This window comes from Xiphophorus couchianus, chromosome 15 (genome assembly GCF_001444195.1).
Source record: "Xiphophorus couchianus chromosome 15, X_couchianus-1.0, whole genome shotgun sequence".
Lineage (NCBI taxonomy): Eukaryota > Metazoa > Chordata > Actinopteri > Cyprinodontiformes > Poeciliidae > Xiphophorus > Xiphophorus couchianus.
The window spans coordinates 18417704-18434771 of record NC_040242.1 but is presented as its reverse complement, the minus strand read 5'-3'; the positions used below and the strand labels follow the sequence as shown (position 1 = coordinate 18434771).

The 17068-nt window shown below is 41.7% G+C and overlaps 1 protein-coding gene across 10 annotated transcripts in view; it reads right to left on the bottom strand.

Moving 5' to 3' along the window:
- The window catches only part of nrxn3b (neurexin 3b), a 397106-nt gene that overhangs the window by 96968 nt on the left and 283070 nt on the right, over window positions 1-17068 (bottom strand). For all 10 annotated transcript variants that reach the window (XM_028040047.1, XM_028040049.1, XM_028040046.1 and 7 more), the window contains one exon: window positions 3011-3192. In XM_028040047.1, coding sequence (XP_027895848.1) covers window positions 3011-3192 — 182 coding nt within the window. The remainder of the gene's footprint in view (window positions 1-3010; window positions 3193-17068) is intronic.

The window sequence follows — 17068 nt, the reverse complement described above, 5'->3', positions numbered from 1 at the left end:
ACAAATCTGCTTAAGGTGTTTTCTTTTTCTGTTGACATTTCCCTGCCATATACTCAGCTATCAAAGACGTTACAGTGCCGCTGCTGTGCGCTGATGCTCCGACAACGACCCAATAATTGTAACAGTTAAGGTGATAGCCCAGAGCATGACGAGACCTTTGGTTGGACGTACGTCCTCCATCGACAGGCGTAATGCCTTTAACCTTTCGCTTCGGATTCATTAAGAAGCTCACGCCGCCGAGAGCGAGGACCGAATGTGTGCCATTAGAAATGATTACAACATTGCAGTTTATTATAGTCTAATTGTAAAGCATCTCTGTATACATACCGGTAAAAATGTTTTAGAAGTGAGTTACACCATTCACGTACGCTGCCAACATTTCCTCCTCCCTGTGTTTTAGTAGAAATGAAAGGAGGTAGAGAGGATTTTCCTCTAAAATATTCAAACATAAATATTCACCCAAGGTTTAATGCAACTTAATACCAGTGTAAAAAAATTAAATAAAATAAAAAATTAGCCTCCCTCATTTAATTTCTGCTCAAGTGCAATTGCAGAACAAAGGAAGCATACAGTACCTTGGTTTGGCCACTTTATTCAACAATCATTGTTGAAATTAAATCGAAACCCCCATCTTTGTTTACCCACCCTCGGATGTCAATAAATAAATCATTTAAAAATATCAGCAGTATAACACTGCTCACATTGCAAAAAGAAGCCAAGTTCACGCCTATTTTGAGAAATCACCATATGCCTCTTTGCTATTAATACATTTACTAGAGTGGGTGAATGAAGACATTCCATATCTAACGAATTGAAGCCAATTTACAGGAGATATCATGCTTGGCTAGCTCTGCTATACTATCTCAAATGCGGGATTAAAAATGCATTCATTTCACTTTAACCTTAAGAGGTTACTCCAATTATCCGTTTGGTTAGAACCACGTAGGGAGGCGTTTTCCCACATCCCCCACACAATTTACTGTACATCTTTATCGCTTTCCCTACATCCACTCCAATTCACTTCACTTCCTTTTTCCACCCAATCATACATGCAAGCCCACACACGCATACATACACTTCTTCCCCCCCCCCCTCTCTTTCTGTTCTGTACTGTAAAGCAGGCTCAGAACTTTCTTGCTGTTGGCCCTCATCTCTGCAGAGCAGATGGCTGCTTTTCTGCGCCACATGGCTAGCACTCAGGAGACGCGGGGTGCTCTTTAAGAAAAAAAAGACTTTCAATCTGCTTTAGCAACTGTAGCACCCCCACCGCCATCACATCATCTTTTTTTTCGTCAGCAGCGACTTTCCTCCGTCGCCAGCAAACACCGCCCTGTTGTACAGCCACTGCAGCGATTTGATTGCCCCGGCTAGAGTTGATTGTTATGCTAATAGTTGATGCTTACATGCGTGAGTCGACACGCAAGGTCGTGACAAGAGGTTATTAAGATGCTGTGCCTGGTTCGCCCGGTCTGCCGGCCGTGAACTCCTTCGCGAGTTTCACCAACGTGAGGTAGAAGAGTCCATATATATGGAGAGCCACATTTATTATTCATGCTTAGAGTTGGTTTGAATGTGCTGGAGAGGTGGGATTATATGGAAGGGGTGGTGGTGAGAGAGTACAGTACTTTACTTTCTCTTAGCATTTTAATCATAGATCAGTTTGAGAAACACAGGCTGTGTTTGCCCTGAGGCCTGCCATGAGAATTTAAATTATGCAAGTCTGTTTGTTAAATTCGACTTGGTTTGAATATCTGTGCGCGACATACGGCGCCTTGAACAGATATTTAAACTCCATGACTTTTTTTTTTTCTTTTACATTTTGCTACATTACAAGGCTTCAACTTTGGATTCCTAAGTGCATCAAATCTGTCAACCTTCTCACAGCATGATGTGTATTAATTTCCCACCACATGTTGTGGTTTGCCTACAGATCCGAGTGGAGCATCCCTCTTCAGACCTAAAAATCTGTGCTTGTGATGGTTTGTGTGATGCTTTTATTTAAGATATTAAATAATGATTCATAATAGGTAGCTCTTCAAAATGCTACCCATCTTCAATAATACCTGAATTGAACTCAGTTGTACTTGATTTGTGCTGTGAAACCCGTGTGCTTAGAGTGGTCTTTAAGTTTTTGTAACTTTTAAACTATTCTGCCACCAACTAGCAAAACCAATTGATTTATGTAATGTGGAGGAACACATTATATAAATCATAATTCAGCCAACCACCAACAAAGAGTCAAATCTTGAAAAATCCTTTTAAAGGTTTCTGTTGTGTCGGGTAGTGTTGGTTTGTGCCACTATCGTATAAACCAGTTCCTCCAAATTAAATAAAGGGCTCTGTATGGTCAAACCAAACTGCCAAAATCGGTACTCATTGTCGCAGTTGTGTGATGAAAGTCGCGTCATTTTGTTCTCAGCCTCGTGTCGTCAGCCCCTAAAACTCCCCTGATGAGAAACTATCGTGTGATTGGTCTGAATTTCGTGCGTGTTTGTTTTTGTGGAAAACAACCCCAAATACTCAACTTACTGATGTCGGTTTTTCAGTCATAGAGTAGGATGGCTAGTTTTGAGGAGCAATTGTTCAAGCTTGAGAGGAAAAACGTACTGAAACATTAAAACCTTGTAATAGTTGTTCCTTCCTGTCATGATCGCCGTGTTTACTGTACTGCTGTAAACCACACATACGACCAAACACCTTGATGTACACTCCTGCCAGAGGGGCTTCTCATGGGGAGCAAAGATCCGAAAACCGTGTGACCGCACCTCGACAATTTGACTTTGGTCCGATCATGACGGGCCTTAAGTCAACCCCTTGTTGACTTAAGGCCCGTTTAAAACTGGATTCATTTAATTTCATAACCCTGGTTGCAAAAAATTTAATTCCTTGCAACCAATTTGCTTTAGAAATTCCTCCTGTTGGACAAAATAAATATTGTATAAAGGCTTACAGATAGTACAAACATAAAAAAACACACACACAAAGTAAAAAAGATAAGAATAATACATACAATGTGGAGCATGATGTAGTCACCCAGGCGTGGGGCACTGTCGATGCGAACAAGGATGGCATCCTTTATGGTGGTGCTGAAACCCACCGCCAGCCGGTCCGTCCGTGTGCTCGGCCTCTCGTTGTTGGGCCATGTGTAGGTGATCAGGCCTCCTCCTTTGCCAAAGATGTAGGTGGTGCCAGCTATTATAGCAAAGGACAAGAAAAAAAAAAAACATTTTTAATTCACAAAACATTGTTAAGGCTTTTTAAATCAACCAACAATGAATAAAGAGGGTTAAGTCTATAGAAGTATTAAATGCAAGTGTGTTCATTTCTGTCTCAGGACTTTGTTGAACCACTGCCACAATTTTAGGCACAAGTCAGCGTCTCCACTGAATCAAACTCCTGCCTCTACAGCTCTTAAATATAGCCTCTTTCTTGGGAATAGGAGCCAGTATGGACCGAATGGGATAAGTCTCCCAATCCTCATGTATAATATATGAGACCTGTAACCAGAGAACAAAGCTTGGCAGAGGAAAATAGAGAAGGGCTTGTGCAGGAGGTCTTGGAACAGAGATTGAAGAACTTTCATTGAGCTTAATTTGATAAATGGGTCTCACTAACAGTAGGGAGGGAAGACTTTGCCAAAAATGTAGCTTTTGCATCATGTAGATGTGTGTCAGATGTGCGCCTCTGACTTAATCAAACCTGGCCCGAAGCCACAGGGTCTGTGAAAACCGCTCGCACATTTCCATTTTTATTTTTTGCCACAGCCTGGTAACAATTCACTGCCTAGTTGCAGGGTCGGATTCCGTTTCAGCTTCTGACTGTTCCCTAAGGTGGGTCAGAATTAAGGCGCTGAATCAATGCGCCGCTCAGCCATCCAGTTCACGTTTAGGCAAAGAAATAATCAAGAGATCAAAGGCATTAGACCTTAGAGAAGATAGAGCGCGGTATCTGAATCCGCATGCGAGGCAAAACCGACATCTTAGGCAGTGGGAGGGTGGAAAGCATTTGGCCCACCTTGCAGGCTGACGGGGGATTGCTAATGAAGCCTCCGAGTCCTTGCATCGGTGTATTAATTCATTTTTTCTGCCTCCATCAACACTCTCCGTCTTCCGCATCACCTCCCACCCACTGCCATTACCATTCACTTCCTCTCCGAGTCACCTGAACATCTGTTTGGCCGTGTGATGGGTGCCCAGCTGTCTTTCTGTTTCCCCTATGAAGCGGCCAACAATCTGCTCCATGGTCCGTTATACCCGGGAGACTGGGAGAACATATGGACGGGAAAGTCTACGGATGCAGGAGAGGCACTGTTGGCGAGATGAGCATCTCTATTTGCCTTCAAGCATAAAAAAAGGTCTGCTTTTCAGACAGCTCAGGTGTCAGCACCACAAACCACCAACTTCTGTCGTCTATGTGGCACAGCAAAAATATCTAAACCAGTAAAGCATTCCAGGCGTCAAACAGCTGCTTATAACTAATTATTCTAAACTGATGGCTGCTCTTCATTTTTCCTTCAAAGAGAACAATGTCCCTGGATTTAGTTTAGTAAATGCTGCAACATTTCCAGTTGGGAATTTTTTTCACAAACAGTTTGGTCATGCCGTAACATATCTACTTCGTCTTACTCAGTCATCTGTGGTCGTCCATCAATTACTATTTAAGTTATTGCATATCGTTTGTGGCCATCGCCTTCCTACACAATTCTTCTAGTGTCCCTGTAGCTGAGGTTTGGCAATGGCGTCGGAGGAAGTTAAAGTTATTCGTTCAGGCAAATTTCCACATTTAAGGACACTCAAATGCCTGTTTTGGCCACTCTTCCAAAATTTCGAGTAAATAAAATCAGAGCAAGAGAAATGTCTAAGACATTGTATTACAGGCAAAGACGTTCTGCCCCTACTCTCCACCAGTTTCAGCAAAAGTCTAATTTTCCAGCTGACTCCATTGAAGTCAGCATCACAACATAGCTTCCTTCACAAATGAAAAGGTGCATTGCACACGTCAAACATTAGCAATTGGGTAAAATCACATCCAATTGTTTAAAACTTCAAGAGTCCATGCCTCCGGAAAGAAATTGTTTCTCAATAGCTGAGGGTCCAGACCTTTTGTACAAAGCAAAAAGTAGAACAAGGGGCTGGTTTTTACCAGGCTAAAGCAAAGGAAGCATGGGATGAAACTCAACACTGTAGATATAACACATACTCTCTTGAAATCACTTATTGATGCACCATTCCCGTAAACTTGTTTCAATTTGTATATTAGAAAATACATTGTAGCTGGGCTTGCATGCCTAGACAAAGACTGCATCTGATCTTAAGAGTTTTATTCCAGGTTCATATTTCATTTAATTAAATAACATTAACAGCACAACCTGTAAAAACATTAATAATTTTCAAAATTACTGTCTCTATTTAAACAACGTCATTTCCAAACACATGAAAAGTAAAGGAGTTTAAAATGGGAGTACCACCGTCTCCAACAGTCGGTATAAAACCAGCCCTAGAAAGCTGCTCTGGATCCTGTAAAACATTCATCGACCTTAACTGTCAGAATACAAGCACCTGACTCCCTGATGGCAGCAGACAGCATTCAGCAGACCTGCTTGCACAAGAGCTGGCCCCATGGTGTCGCCTCCAAGTTTTTCCTCGCAAGCCAGAGTTGAGCCCGAGTTGGGATGCATTTCCCAGACATCTGCGCAAACTTCGCCTATCTCATCTCCCAAACACTCTTGTTTTTTTCTTCAGGAGATAACGATGATGAGCAGCAAAGATACAAGCACCCCGGGGAGCCAATTATCACATTGAGGAGATTTGCTTAGTGTTTCAAGAAGACAATGTTCCCCATGAAACATACACACACACACGCGCGCCAACAGGCGGGGTGACGGAGGCACAAATGTACATCGTGACGCTCGAGTAAGAATGTGTGCAAACACGCGTGCATATCGACGGAGCCTCCTCATGCGCCGTCACGCAAGTGGGTGATTATCGGGATAAGTGCAAAGAGAAGGCGGAGAACCCGAGATCGCCGGGATGTAGCGCCTTTCCACTAACAACCTGCCAGGGCCCAGACCGCTCCGGGAGGAAATACGCTGCATATCAATTTGTGCAGCTTTTGCCTAAAAACACACCAGAGTAAGGCGCCGTCGCTGACATCCGCATCAAGATTCAAAAGGCAACGACACATAGTGTGCAACGCTGCCGGTGTGGCAGCCTGGCTAAACAAGCGAGGTCAAGAGTCGCTGTCGAATAACCTCGCTGAAACGTGAGGGCTCTGCCACTCCGGGTGTAGATGGTGTCAGCACCAATGATTTGTGGGACGCCTAATTACGGCGTCGATTTTGCTGGCATAATTTGGACGTTAGCGCAGTGACTCTCTGAACTACTGCACCTCGCAAAGACTATTCATACTCTTGAATTTGTCAGGTTAGATAAAGTCAGATAATTTGGGCGAATATGAAAAGGAAAGACTTTGATAAACTTCAAATGATGAAGAAAAAACCCTCCCACTTAGCATCAAATTGTTCTTACAGGACTAATATAAATATTGTGCACTCAGGTTTTGACTGGCTAAATTCCTATAGCTTCGTTACTATTCTACTACTACATTTTAAAATTCAAAAGGTTTTTCTTTTTCTCAGTTAAAGAACAATTTAAATTCATATGTATATGTCACCATACATCCAGTAAAAAGACATTTTCAAATTCCTTAGGCAAAAAAAATGTCTCAAAATCACTTTTTACTTACAGAGCAATGAAAGAGCAGAACACTTTACCATTAACTCCCATAAGAGCTGAACAGAAGGCAGTTTTTAAAAAGAAGCCGGAAGGCGTTTTAAGGAGCAACGTACTTAAAACTGAAATGGTTAATTATTGAATATTTTCTAAATTTATCAACATTTGCATGAACTATAATTGATTCTTATTGCTATGTATTTCAAATCTGTCACATATTTCAATGATTTCTACTGTATGATGTACAGTGTGTTATTAATGATGGAAATCCAGGAAGAGTAGCTGGGTGCAAAGCCTGGCTAATGGAGATCCTACACAACACACATCAAAACCCTCTTATGCAACAACAGACCAAATCCAACGAAAACGACACATTTTGTGTAGCTTGCATTTATATGTAGCTTAGTTTTATCTAGTAAATAAATACAATAAAATCCAAAGCAATCAACTGCCTTCAGAAGTCACCTAATTAGCTAACAGAGTCAACGTGGATGCAGCTTAAGCTCATTATAGCCACAGATGTTCTGTGAAGACTTCTGAGGTTTGTTAGAGAACAGTAGGGACCAAACGGCGTCATGAAGACCAAGAAACACAGCAGGAAGGTCAGGGATGGTGCCAAATGGTCTAAAAGCTAGAGTTAGGCTAAAAAACAATAAAACCATCTTTAAACATTTCATGGAAATTGGTCCAATCCCTAATCAGAAAAGGAAAAGGGGATTATGGCACACCTGAAAACTGATTTTAAGATCTTGCTTTTAGTTTTTCAATGTTTAATTGGTCTGGCACATCTGATGATGAACCATGGTGGTGGCAGCATCTTGCTCTGGAGATGTTTTCTTTTATTAGTGCGAACAAGGAACACATTTTTTGGATATTTAATTATTTTTTTACAAAATATCACAGAAATCATGTATTTTTTATTTACCTCATTAAATCTGTCATTTCACATCAACCCGTTGCATAAAATATGATTGGTTGTAAAATGGAAAAACGTAGCTCAACTTTTCCTCTTGAGGACTTCCAGCTAGTCCTCAAGGCTCTTTGGAGTCAATATTCCCATTTATAATCTCGGCTCAATTACCAACATAGTATGTGGTGATAATTTTGGTGAAAGCATACTGTGTGACGCAGTGTTTTATCTTAATTTCCTTGGCTAAGAGTGCAACAAAGGCTTTAATAAAATGTTTTGAGATTGCTCCAGCTCATAGATTGATTTCTGAAAGCAGAGTAAAGGCAGATACAAAAATAATCTTTGTCACAGTTGGCACAGAATATGGAATGATTTTGAGAATTAACGCGATCAACGCTGGCAAAACAGAGATTTTGGAGCACGGAGCAGCAGGAATGACTGATTCAGTGTCGGCATTGTAGCTAAGAGGCCTGGTGAGAAGCCAGCCGCTAGAACAGTATCATCAAAAGGAATTAACTCTACAATCTAATCATAGTACTGCAAAGGCTGTATATTTTTGGTGAATCAGGAGCGGCTTTCATCTGCGTCTTTGAATAATGCAATTGTGCTATGGCCATTGGGTACAAAAGAGTGGCCATCTGAAATGCTGCAGTAGCGCTGGAGATGCTCTATTTATTTGAGAGAAGAAGATTTGAAGCAAACTGGCCAACATAGAGAGAGATTTTATTTTCTGTTTTGGACCTAGAAGGAAATCATAAGATAAAATATTCCAGAAAAACAGACAAAAAAACCCCACAAAACACTGAGGTTGTTTTTAAACTAAAGCTAAATGCATAAATGCATTACTTCCTCCTCGCCCCAGCTCCTCGTGTTATGATTCATTGCATCTGCAGCATGACTCGGTTTAGACGCAAACAGTGGATGAGAGAGTGGGTCAAAGCCGTAGCCTCTATTTCACAAAGGTCCCCCGAGGCGTGGCAGTGCAGGCAGAAGGTCAGGACACCTGTCTTTAGACAGATATGTCCTTCAGGCCACAGCATGACATCAACCAAACCAGATAAAAACCGAAGAAGAAAAAAAAAAACATTTATGCAGAAAAAAAAAATCAGAAGGTCACTGCTTTCAATGAGCTTAACCAGCAAAAATCTAAAAAAAAAAATAAAAATTGGGAGAACAAAAACAAGATGTCAGCTCTCACCTTGATGAAAATGTTTCACATTCATTGTTTAATGTATTGTGCACTCACTCAGTCTCTATCCTCTAAGCGTTTCAACATCGCAAGGATAGGAAGCTACCCTGTAACGGGAGCAGAATGGAGAAGAAGAAAAAAAAAGGAAGCAGAGCGGCTGCCATGATGCGGTTGTGTTATAACTGGGTAATTGGTTGTAGTCAGACTTCAGCGCCACGCTGTGATAAAAGCCTCTGTTTAGATGTAGCAGACTTACAGGAAAAGACTGGGGCTGCCTGTCCTACTGTAAAAGAAATGGTTGTTAACTCATTAAACTCCACACTGCAAAGGCAGACAATCTAAACATGCGTGTGTTCATCCATCAGGGTTTTAGCAGGTGTCGGTTTAGTGTTTTACTCACATATATGCATGTGGAAGTTTTGAAAATCGAAAGAAAACCAGGCAAAACTCAATCAGCCTTTGGCAAATTTTAACATACAGCTCACTGCCCAGGGCACCAATCTGTCTTGGGGTGGCTTGGGTCCTCAAAAGACACCTGTCAGTTGCAACCCTAATAAGTTCTCTATTGCTGATTTGCATGTCCAGCAATGGGGAGCAGGTGTTCTCCAGTGCTATTTGCAGAAAACGCACCAAGAATGCTATTTACCATTAAGATTATCTGATTGGAAGGTCTGTTGAAAAGGACTGTTTTAAAGAAATATTGATTGTCACTAAAAAGCAGTTTTGTGAAAACTTAATCCCAAAAGGTGATTCTTGGTTTTCCTCAAAGATGTAAGAGAATTTGTGTCATGATTAAATACACAGAGGGTAAACAGGGAAACGAGACACAACTGGGAACAATCAAGGGGTAGACAGGACAACAATAGACACAAAAACCTAAATGAGTACACAGAAAAAACCCAAATCCTTACAATTAGGGTGCATTCACACCAGCCTTTTTAGTCCACTTTAATTTAACTTGTTTGGGTAGGTGTAGATGCTCTGATGTGGATGAAAAACCCAAACTCAGGTCCCCCTTAAAGTACTTGGTTTCAGTTCAATTAAAGTGAACTCTGGTGCGGTTCAAATGCATATGTGAACGCAAGCAAACCGTAGACCGCTCCAAAACCAGGAAGCAGTCTAAAGCGCAGTATGTTCTGGGTAAACAAAACCAAAGCAAACGTGAGAGTCTAACACTGTGGCTCGTGGCCTTTTATCAAAGATAAAAGAGAAATCCTAAAACCACTCAAATTTGACGCCACACCATTTTTGTGTACATTTTGTTGAGAAAGAAGTTGCTCTCACATCTACTTCTCACATCTACTGTAGTATATCAAAAGAACACCTACGGCATGTGGTGAAACAGAAGTCTTGGATCACAGATGTTCAGTCAACAAATCTGTAGCAAATGTGCAATGCCGTCATGGGAATATGGACCAAATCTTGGAGGAAAGGCTCATACTGTCAAGAATTAAAGCTGTTCTAAGGGTAAAAGAGTTGTATTAGAAGGTGTATCTAATAAAGTAGATGGTGAGTTTAGATATGGTGTAGAAGGAAGGGCTTGCCAGTCTTTAAAGAATCACCATTGCCTTGAACTGCCCTCTAGGTAAAGCCAAACTCATCGTCTATGCACAAACGACATCTTGAAGCCATCAGACAGACATTCACAAGGTTTGTACTGCATCTCTCACATCCTCAATCGCACACCCTTCCCCTCCTTCCTCCTTGCTGGTTTTGTGTGTTGTTTGTGTGCTTTTATGTTTTTCCTCTTGTTATCTCTTGGGTTTTCTGCAGCTTGCACCTCAGGGGATGCAAAAAAGAAGACAAACATGGTTTGATGTGGTCAAATTTCCTGCCATCGGAGACTTGGGGGGGAGTAGTAAAAAAACAAAAAAAGAGTAAGTCTTGGACAGAAATACAACCAGATAGTGAGATTCAAAATGTAATTGCCTCCTCAATCATTTTTCGAAAGGACTTTGTCATTACAACCCTTCCCTTCGCCATGCTTTATACATGGGGGATTATTAGGCGTGCTGTCCTTCACATGAGTCCAATGAAGATTCATTGACAGAGGAATCAAATTGTGAGATACTGAGCTGTGTAATCGCTGGGATTTATCTCCATTTTGCAAGCTTTTATCAATTCATAACTCGCATCTCCAACTGTTGCCTCTCCCCTCTGGGAAAAGGAGAGAAAAGAACTGATGATTGGGATTGTTTGCCCTCGTATTTTCTCCCCGGCATTATGTTCAATCAGCCTCCAGCAGCAAATCTTTAAAGGAATGTCTGCGACACTATGCACGTTCTTTCGGAAATGTGGACAGAAAACGCATGGCGCTTGCATTTATCCCTAAGTTTCCTTCACATGTTGTGGCCGCGCATCTCCGTCGCTCAGCGGCTAAACTGAACGAAAAGACCGGAATATGATTGATGAAGGGCAGTGTGTCGTGAAGAATAGCTATGCGGAGAGAACAGCCAGTCTTGAATGATTTACGCTGTTTGTTTCTCCCGTTATAATAAGCTATAGCATTACCGCACTGTATGGGTTTACGCACCGAGAGGCAGGGGTAATGGAAGTGGCAGGAACACTGAAACGAAAGACAGAACGGACAGAGCATGCCAAAAGAAAAGTGGAGGGGTTTTGTCTTTGGCAGCCGGAGCTGTGCTATGATATATGTGCAAACACTGAACTGTGAAAATCATCAAGTTTGGGGATTACAACAAGGATTTGTTAGTTTTTCTTCAAGATTTGGCCAGAGGACAATCAATCACGTTCACACTAATTACTTTCCGTACTGCGTTATGAAACTATTAACATCCTGTTGACTGCTTTTAGGCTTTTATTTTACATCCACAACATTAGATGAATTTCATAGAGTTTTGTTTTAGGCAGTGCGTTTTCTTTGGGGTGTGTCTCTTCACATCTACAGAATGAAAATTAGCTCAAGGTCAGCCAGATACAATCCAGAGTGTCTTATAACATCATTTGTGTTTATCTAATTATTTTAATGTAAACTATTCATTTGTAGTTTTGGCTGCGTGTTTAGGATCATTTTACTGTGACAATTTCTCAGATACCCAATAATATACATTTCAGTTTTCTGCTGTATTTTTAAGCAACCATATCTATGCGCTGTTTAAGTATTCAAAGCTTTATGTGTATGTAAATGTCTGAATATGGTAGAAAAACAATGTAATGACATAAAGAGGGTACTGAAAACTACCTAGCGTAGGCTCACATCTTACAACATTTAGTTGGAATAATAAAACTTTATGACCCTGGGCGCTTTAAGAATTGCATCACAGTGACACAGAAGCACAGACAGACTTTGCTTTTGCAGCCCGGGCGGCAAAGTGTCACCATCAGCCGAGATAATAAAGTCTAAGCCCGTGGGCAGTCGCTCCATTCGCTGGAAATGAGAAGTCAAACACATTGTTAGTGTGTGTGCTACCGTTGCAACAACAAGGCCCACTGTAGTTCTGGCCTCTCTGCTTCTGCAAGGTTTAGTGTTGACAGGTTTGTCAGAGTGGGTTATTGGTGCCAGTGCGCTGGGATAGAAGGTGAGTGACGGGAAACAGCTGGCCAGAAACACGAAACCATGTTTAACTTGACTTTTGGCACTTTCAATTTAAAGCGGACAGAGAATATCTTTAAACAAATTATGTTACATGAAAGGGCTCTGGGTCGTTTCAACCTTTCACCAATACGTTCCCCATTTTGTACCCACATATTGGCATTTAGTCCCTTCCTACTCCCATTTCATTCTGGTTAAGAAACCCATATTGTGTCTGTGACCTAAAACTCTTGCTTAGGAGTGTATTTTTTTTCTTATTCCCATGAATTATGGAGATAATTTGTCATGAAGCTGCTTAAATACCATCTAAGTCAACTTTAATGGTGTTATATTTCACACTAATTTTACTTCTCACTCTATTACCATTCATTGTGGTCCTGATCCCTTTTTGACTAGCTGTGAAATTATGACCCTTGATCAAACCAAAATAAATATGAACCCCCTTCTTGCTGGGGGTTATTTAATGGAGTTATGTAACCACATTTCCTTGTAATTACAGGAAATTACTTTAAATCACTGGTTCTCTAAGTGGGTACAAAATGTCCCAAAGGTAGGTATGCACTGAAACATAGTGGGTGTCAAACGCCTCGTCATTTGACCACTTTGCCTTATTAGAAACTCCAAAAGAAAAATAAGACAAAAGTGTTTTACTTCATGGCATTAGTTTTCAATACAGACCATTAGTCAAATATTTGGAACATACTAATTGACCAGCCAATCACGGGCTCTCTTCTGCCTATCCGAGATTGGGTAGAGAGGGTAACACTCTACAACCTTAAGGCGCTGCCATGCTAGAAGGGAAATATAGTTCCTCCAGTGTATTTTTGGTCTGTCCCAAGGTCACATTTCACTGATAAGTGTGAAGAAAACTAACTTTTTCTCAAAAGCGAATCAAAGTCGCATAAATTGGAAAGCAAATTACAGCTGCATGTATTGTAATTTTAAGAGATCGATAAATTGAGAGCTTATCCTTTTGGTTCTGCTATTTCTTCATCATGAAAGACACAATCACCACAAACAGTACTGCAGAGGAGGCCCGAAGGTATCTGTCTGCTGCTCCATCCTACCACAAACGCTGAAAACGCTACCAAGACACTCCTATGCTTGATGCTGTCATCTTGGATTCAATGCACGTTGAAAGTTAGAGCTTTGAATTAGGAAGGATAACACATGAGAGTTGAGAGTGCTTCTAGTTATGTGCCCAATAACAATGTTCATATTAGCCATAAAAGCTAATGACATTTTTCTTTTAATTGTATGCATGAAACAAGTAAAGGAACATCTTCACAAACCGATTACTTTTCAGCACAGGTTGCCACTGGTTTAAAGAGATGCAAACTGCAGAGAAGGAATGGCAACTTTTACTCTATTCTACATACTTTGAAGTTATACCAGATACAAAGGAAACTAACTCTAACTCTATAGACAAATGACATTGTTTTAACAGGAATCTTAGAAAACCCGACTTCTGCGTACAAAGCGAACACATAATCTCTCATGGATGGAGAAATCCTTCTAACAGTGCAGCATCGTACGATCAAATGACATAATTTCAGGAACTGTGTCCCTCCACGTGGTGTCCGTACAGACCAAATTTTCCACACTGTACACCTCTAAAATTTTGTAGCTCTGTGGAAAGATACATATGCAAAATTGTGGACATGCAAGAGCTCCTCCTAGCAGACTCTTTAATGATTCAAGGCAGTATGAACATGCTGCGTAGTATTGTATGTTTGCCATACAATCCTGCCCCCAGAATATAGGCTAAAGTGGGGACGAGCCAACGTAAAAATGCTGCAAAACCTGTCCGCCTAATTTTGCATGTTTATTTTCCGCAAAGAATGTATATGCGTCATGGGTAAAGCAAGCTTTAAAGTAAGTTTTAAACTGCAAACTGTTCCAGTACACAGTGAAGGCTGCTGCATGAACATCCCAGCAGAAACCCTTTATCTGTAAAAGGCAGACATGAGACCCTAAGGTTCCCAAACCAAACACTGTTTTCTCCTGACAAAGTCCAAGTCCCACATGGAACAAGCTTGACTTTGTGTTGAGAATACGGACACAGCTCTTGCTTTAATTAAAGAGGAAGCAAAAAACTTTTTATAAGGCATCCCTACCAATGACGTATGATTAGAAACGGTTCTAAAGTGTTTTCTGAACGCACTACAAACATATTCTTTCATTTGCATTTCAGAAATCATCTACATATTTTAGACTAAAGTTCAGCAAACAAAGTTAAGACTGCGGAAACTTCTTTAATCCATGCAATTTGGCCAAAAGAACACTATCTCCCCACTTTGGAACACTATTACCCAGACAAAATATGTCCACTGTGACAAACAAGCTCAATGATACAACACACAGCCAGGGGGCTCAGCCAGAGAGTTCCTCACATCACCCCTCATTGACAGGGAACGTACAGTACTTGACATGTTGTGTTTTGAGGAAGAACAGCTTGATTTGTCATCTGTGTCGTGTTACACACAGACAAGCAGGGGGACTGTGGAGATGCGACCGGAGAAAGAGTCACTCTTTACAGGAGGGGAGTGAGAAGACGTGAAGGGATAGAGAGAGCTGCAGTTGACGTGTGATGTCCTCGGAAACCTTGGCCCAACTCTTTTGGAACAGCAGGGAGGGGAAAGGGTTCTTACTCATCTCTCAGATCTTCACAGATGAACAGGAAGCGCCACTCCTAGATCCCTCTCCTCCCACACTTTTAACGAAGTATTCGTGTATCTACTTCAGCTTCGAGTAACACTGCAAAGGCGCCAACGTGAGTACACAGAGGAGCCACACGTACAAAGAGCAGCAGAAGGTGAGCTTTAACAACTCTCAGCTCATTACAGTCAGCCTCAACCCCCCCTTGGACCCTCCTCCACACACATACCTCCCGGTCTCTCCTCCTGCTGCATTACTGACACTCCTCTCCGTTGTAGCAGCAATCGGACAGAGAGGAAGGGCTTTAAATGATTTTTTTTCTCGGTTCTCTGGAGATGTCAGCTCCTATTCTCTTCGCTTGGAAAAAGGAAGGGGAAGAAGCAGTGGGAGAGGGTTGGAGGGGGTCCTGAAGAGGTTTTCTAAGGCTTGGAGAGTAGGGGAAAGGAGGTGTGTGTGTGGGGAGGGGGGCAGCAGGTGAGATCTACACAGCACTCTCGGCTACAAAGAAGACCTGTCTGCTGACTTTAATGCCGCTCGCTGCCACCAGTAGACTCTTCCAAGAGGGGAGAGCAACGCAACCGAGAGATGAAAGCAAGGGAGTTACAAGGCAGAAGAGAGGCAGAAGGAAAGCAGGGTAAAAGAAGAAAAGGCAGACAGAAAAAGAAGGCCAGCGAAGGTAGGGGGGGGGGGGTTGAAAATCTCCATGGGATGGTGTAAATGCACACAAGATTTCTAAATGAAATGATTGGGCACTTCCACACCAGATTTCTGACTCAATCTCACTCCTCTGTGATGACAATTAGCATTTAATCAGCTCCAATGTTGTTGACATTTATGCCGCTGTAAGCAAAATTAGGACACAAGTGTCCCCGTCTCGTCATACATAATGCATGACGGGCAAAGCACGTGAGGCGTGTCACTTCAGAGGCAAATCTTGCCAAGGATTACGTGAAGATCTCAAGAACGAGGGATTCCAAGATGGCTCCAGGTGGGAGCATCGTTTATAATCAAATCTCTCCAAGAGGACCTTTAAGTGCCTGGCTTTTTTTTTTTTTGTAAAGCTTCGAGGAGAGAACAGAATTTCACTTGCCTTCTCTAGCTCTTTTTCCCAGTATCACCCTGCCTCTCTCTCTCTCCACCCTTTCTCCCCCTGGACCCTGAAAGGCCTTCATGCACAGCACAGCAACCTCAACCATGATCTTATCCCTGGGCAGTTGTGACTCATAGCTCAGTTGGACACATTTACTCATTCTGAACTTCTTTAAACTTGCCTTTTTTCAGTTAGAGGAGTGGGGAAAGATAGGAAATGACAAAGGCTGCAACAGAGCGATTGCATGTTTGCGTTATCCTCCACAGCGCCAGGCGATAATGAGTTGGGTGATGTCAGCAAACGTGCCCCATCTGCACAACGAGGCACAAGCAAAATCTTCATCTTTGCTGAAATTGAGAGTCGATGCAAAGATACAATCACAAAAGAATGAAAAGGCCTGCATTACAGGAAAAGATATTGCACAGAATGCACAGTGTAAATACTTTTTAGAGGTAAAATATTCCACAATGAACTCGCTTTTCATTGGGATTGATAAGATTATGTTGCAGCTGAGAAAACAGGTTTTCTGGATTCACGATCTCAGGCGCTTGCATCCCGGAGAGTTATTTAATAAAAAAAACCCCAAAAAAACATGGCATTGCACTTTGTCAGCAATTTCTGAGTGAACCAATCGTTTTTTGTTTGTATAAAGCGCACACAAATAGCAATGCAAATTCCTGCTGCTGTTATAAAGCCATTCCTCTAACAAAGAATTGGCAGTGGTATTTGAAGCGGGCTACACAACAACTCCAAACAAGCAAATGTAGATGTAAACACTGCATTATTTGATTTTCCCTACTTACTTATTCATTCAGTTTCCCTAACCACTTTTGTCCTGCATGAGGCTGTGGGAACCAGAGAGTATCCCAAAAGTAATCAGGCAAGAGGCAGAATACACCTTGTGCAAAGCAGCTGTCCATCACAACGTCTTTCCGCT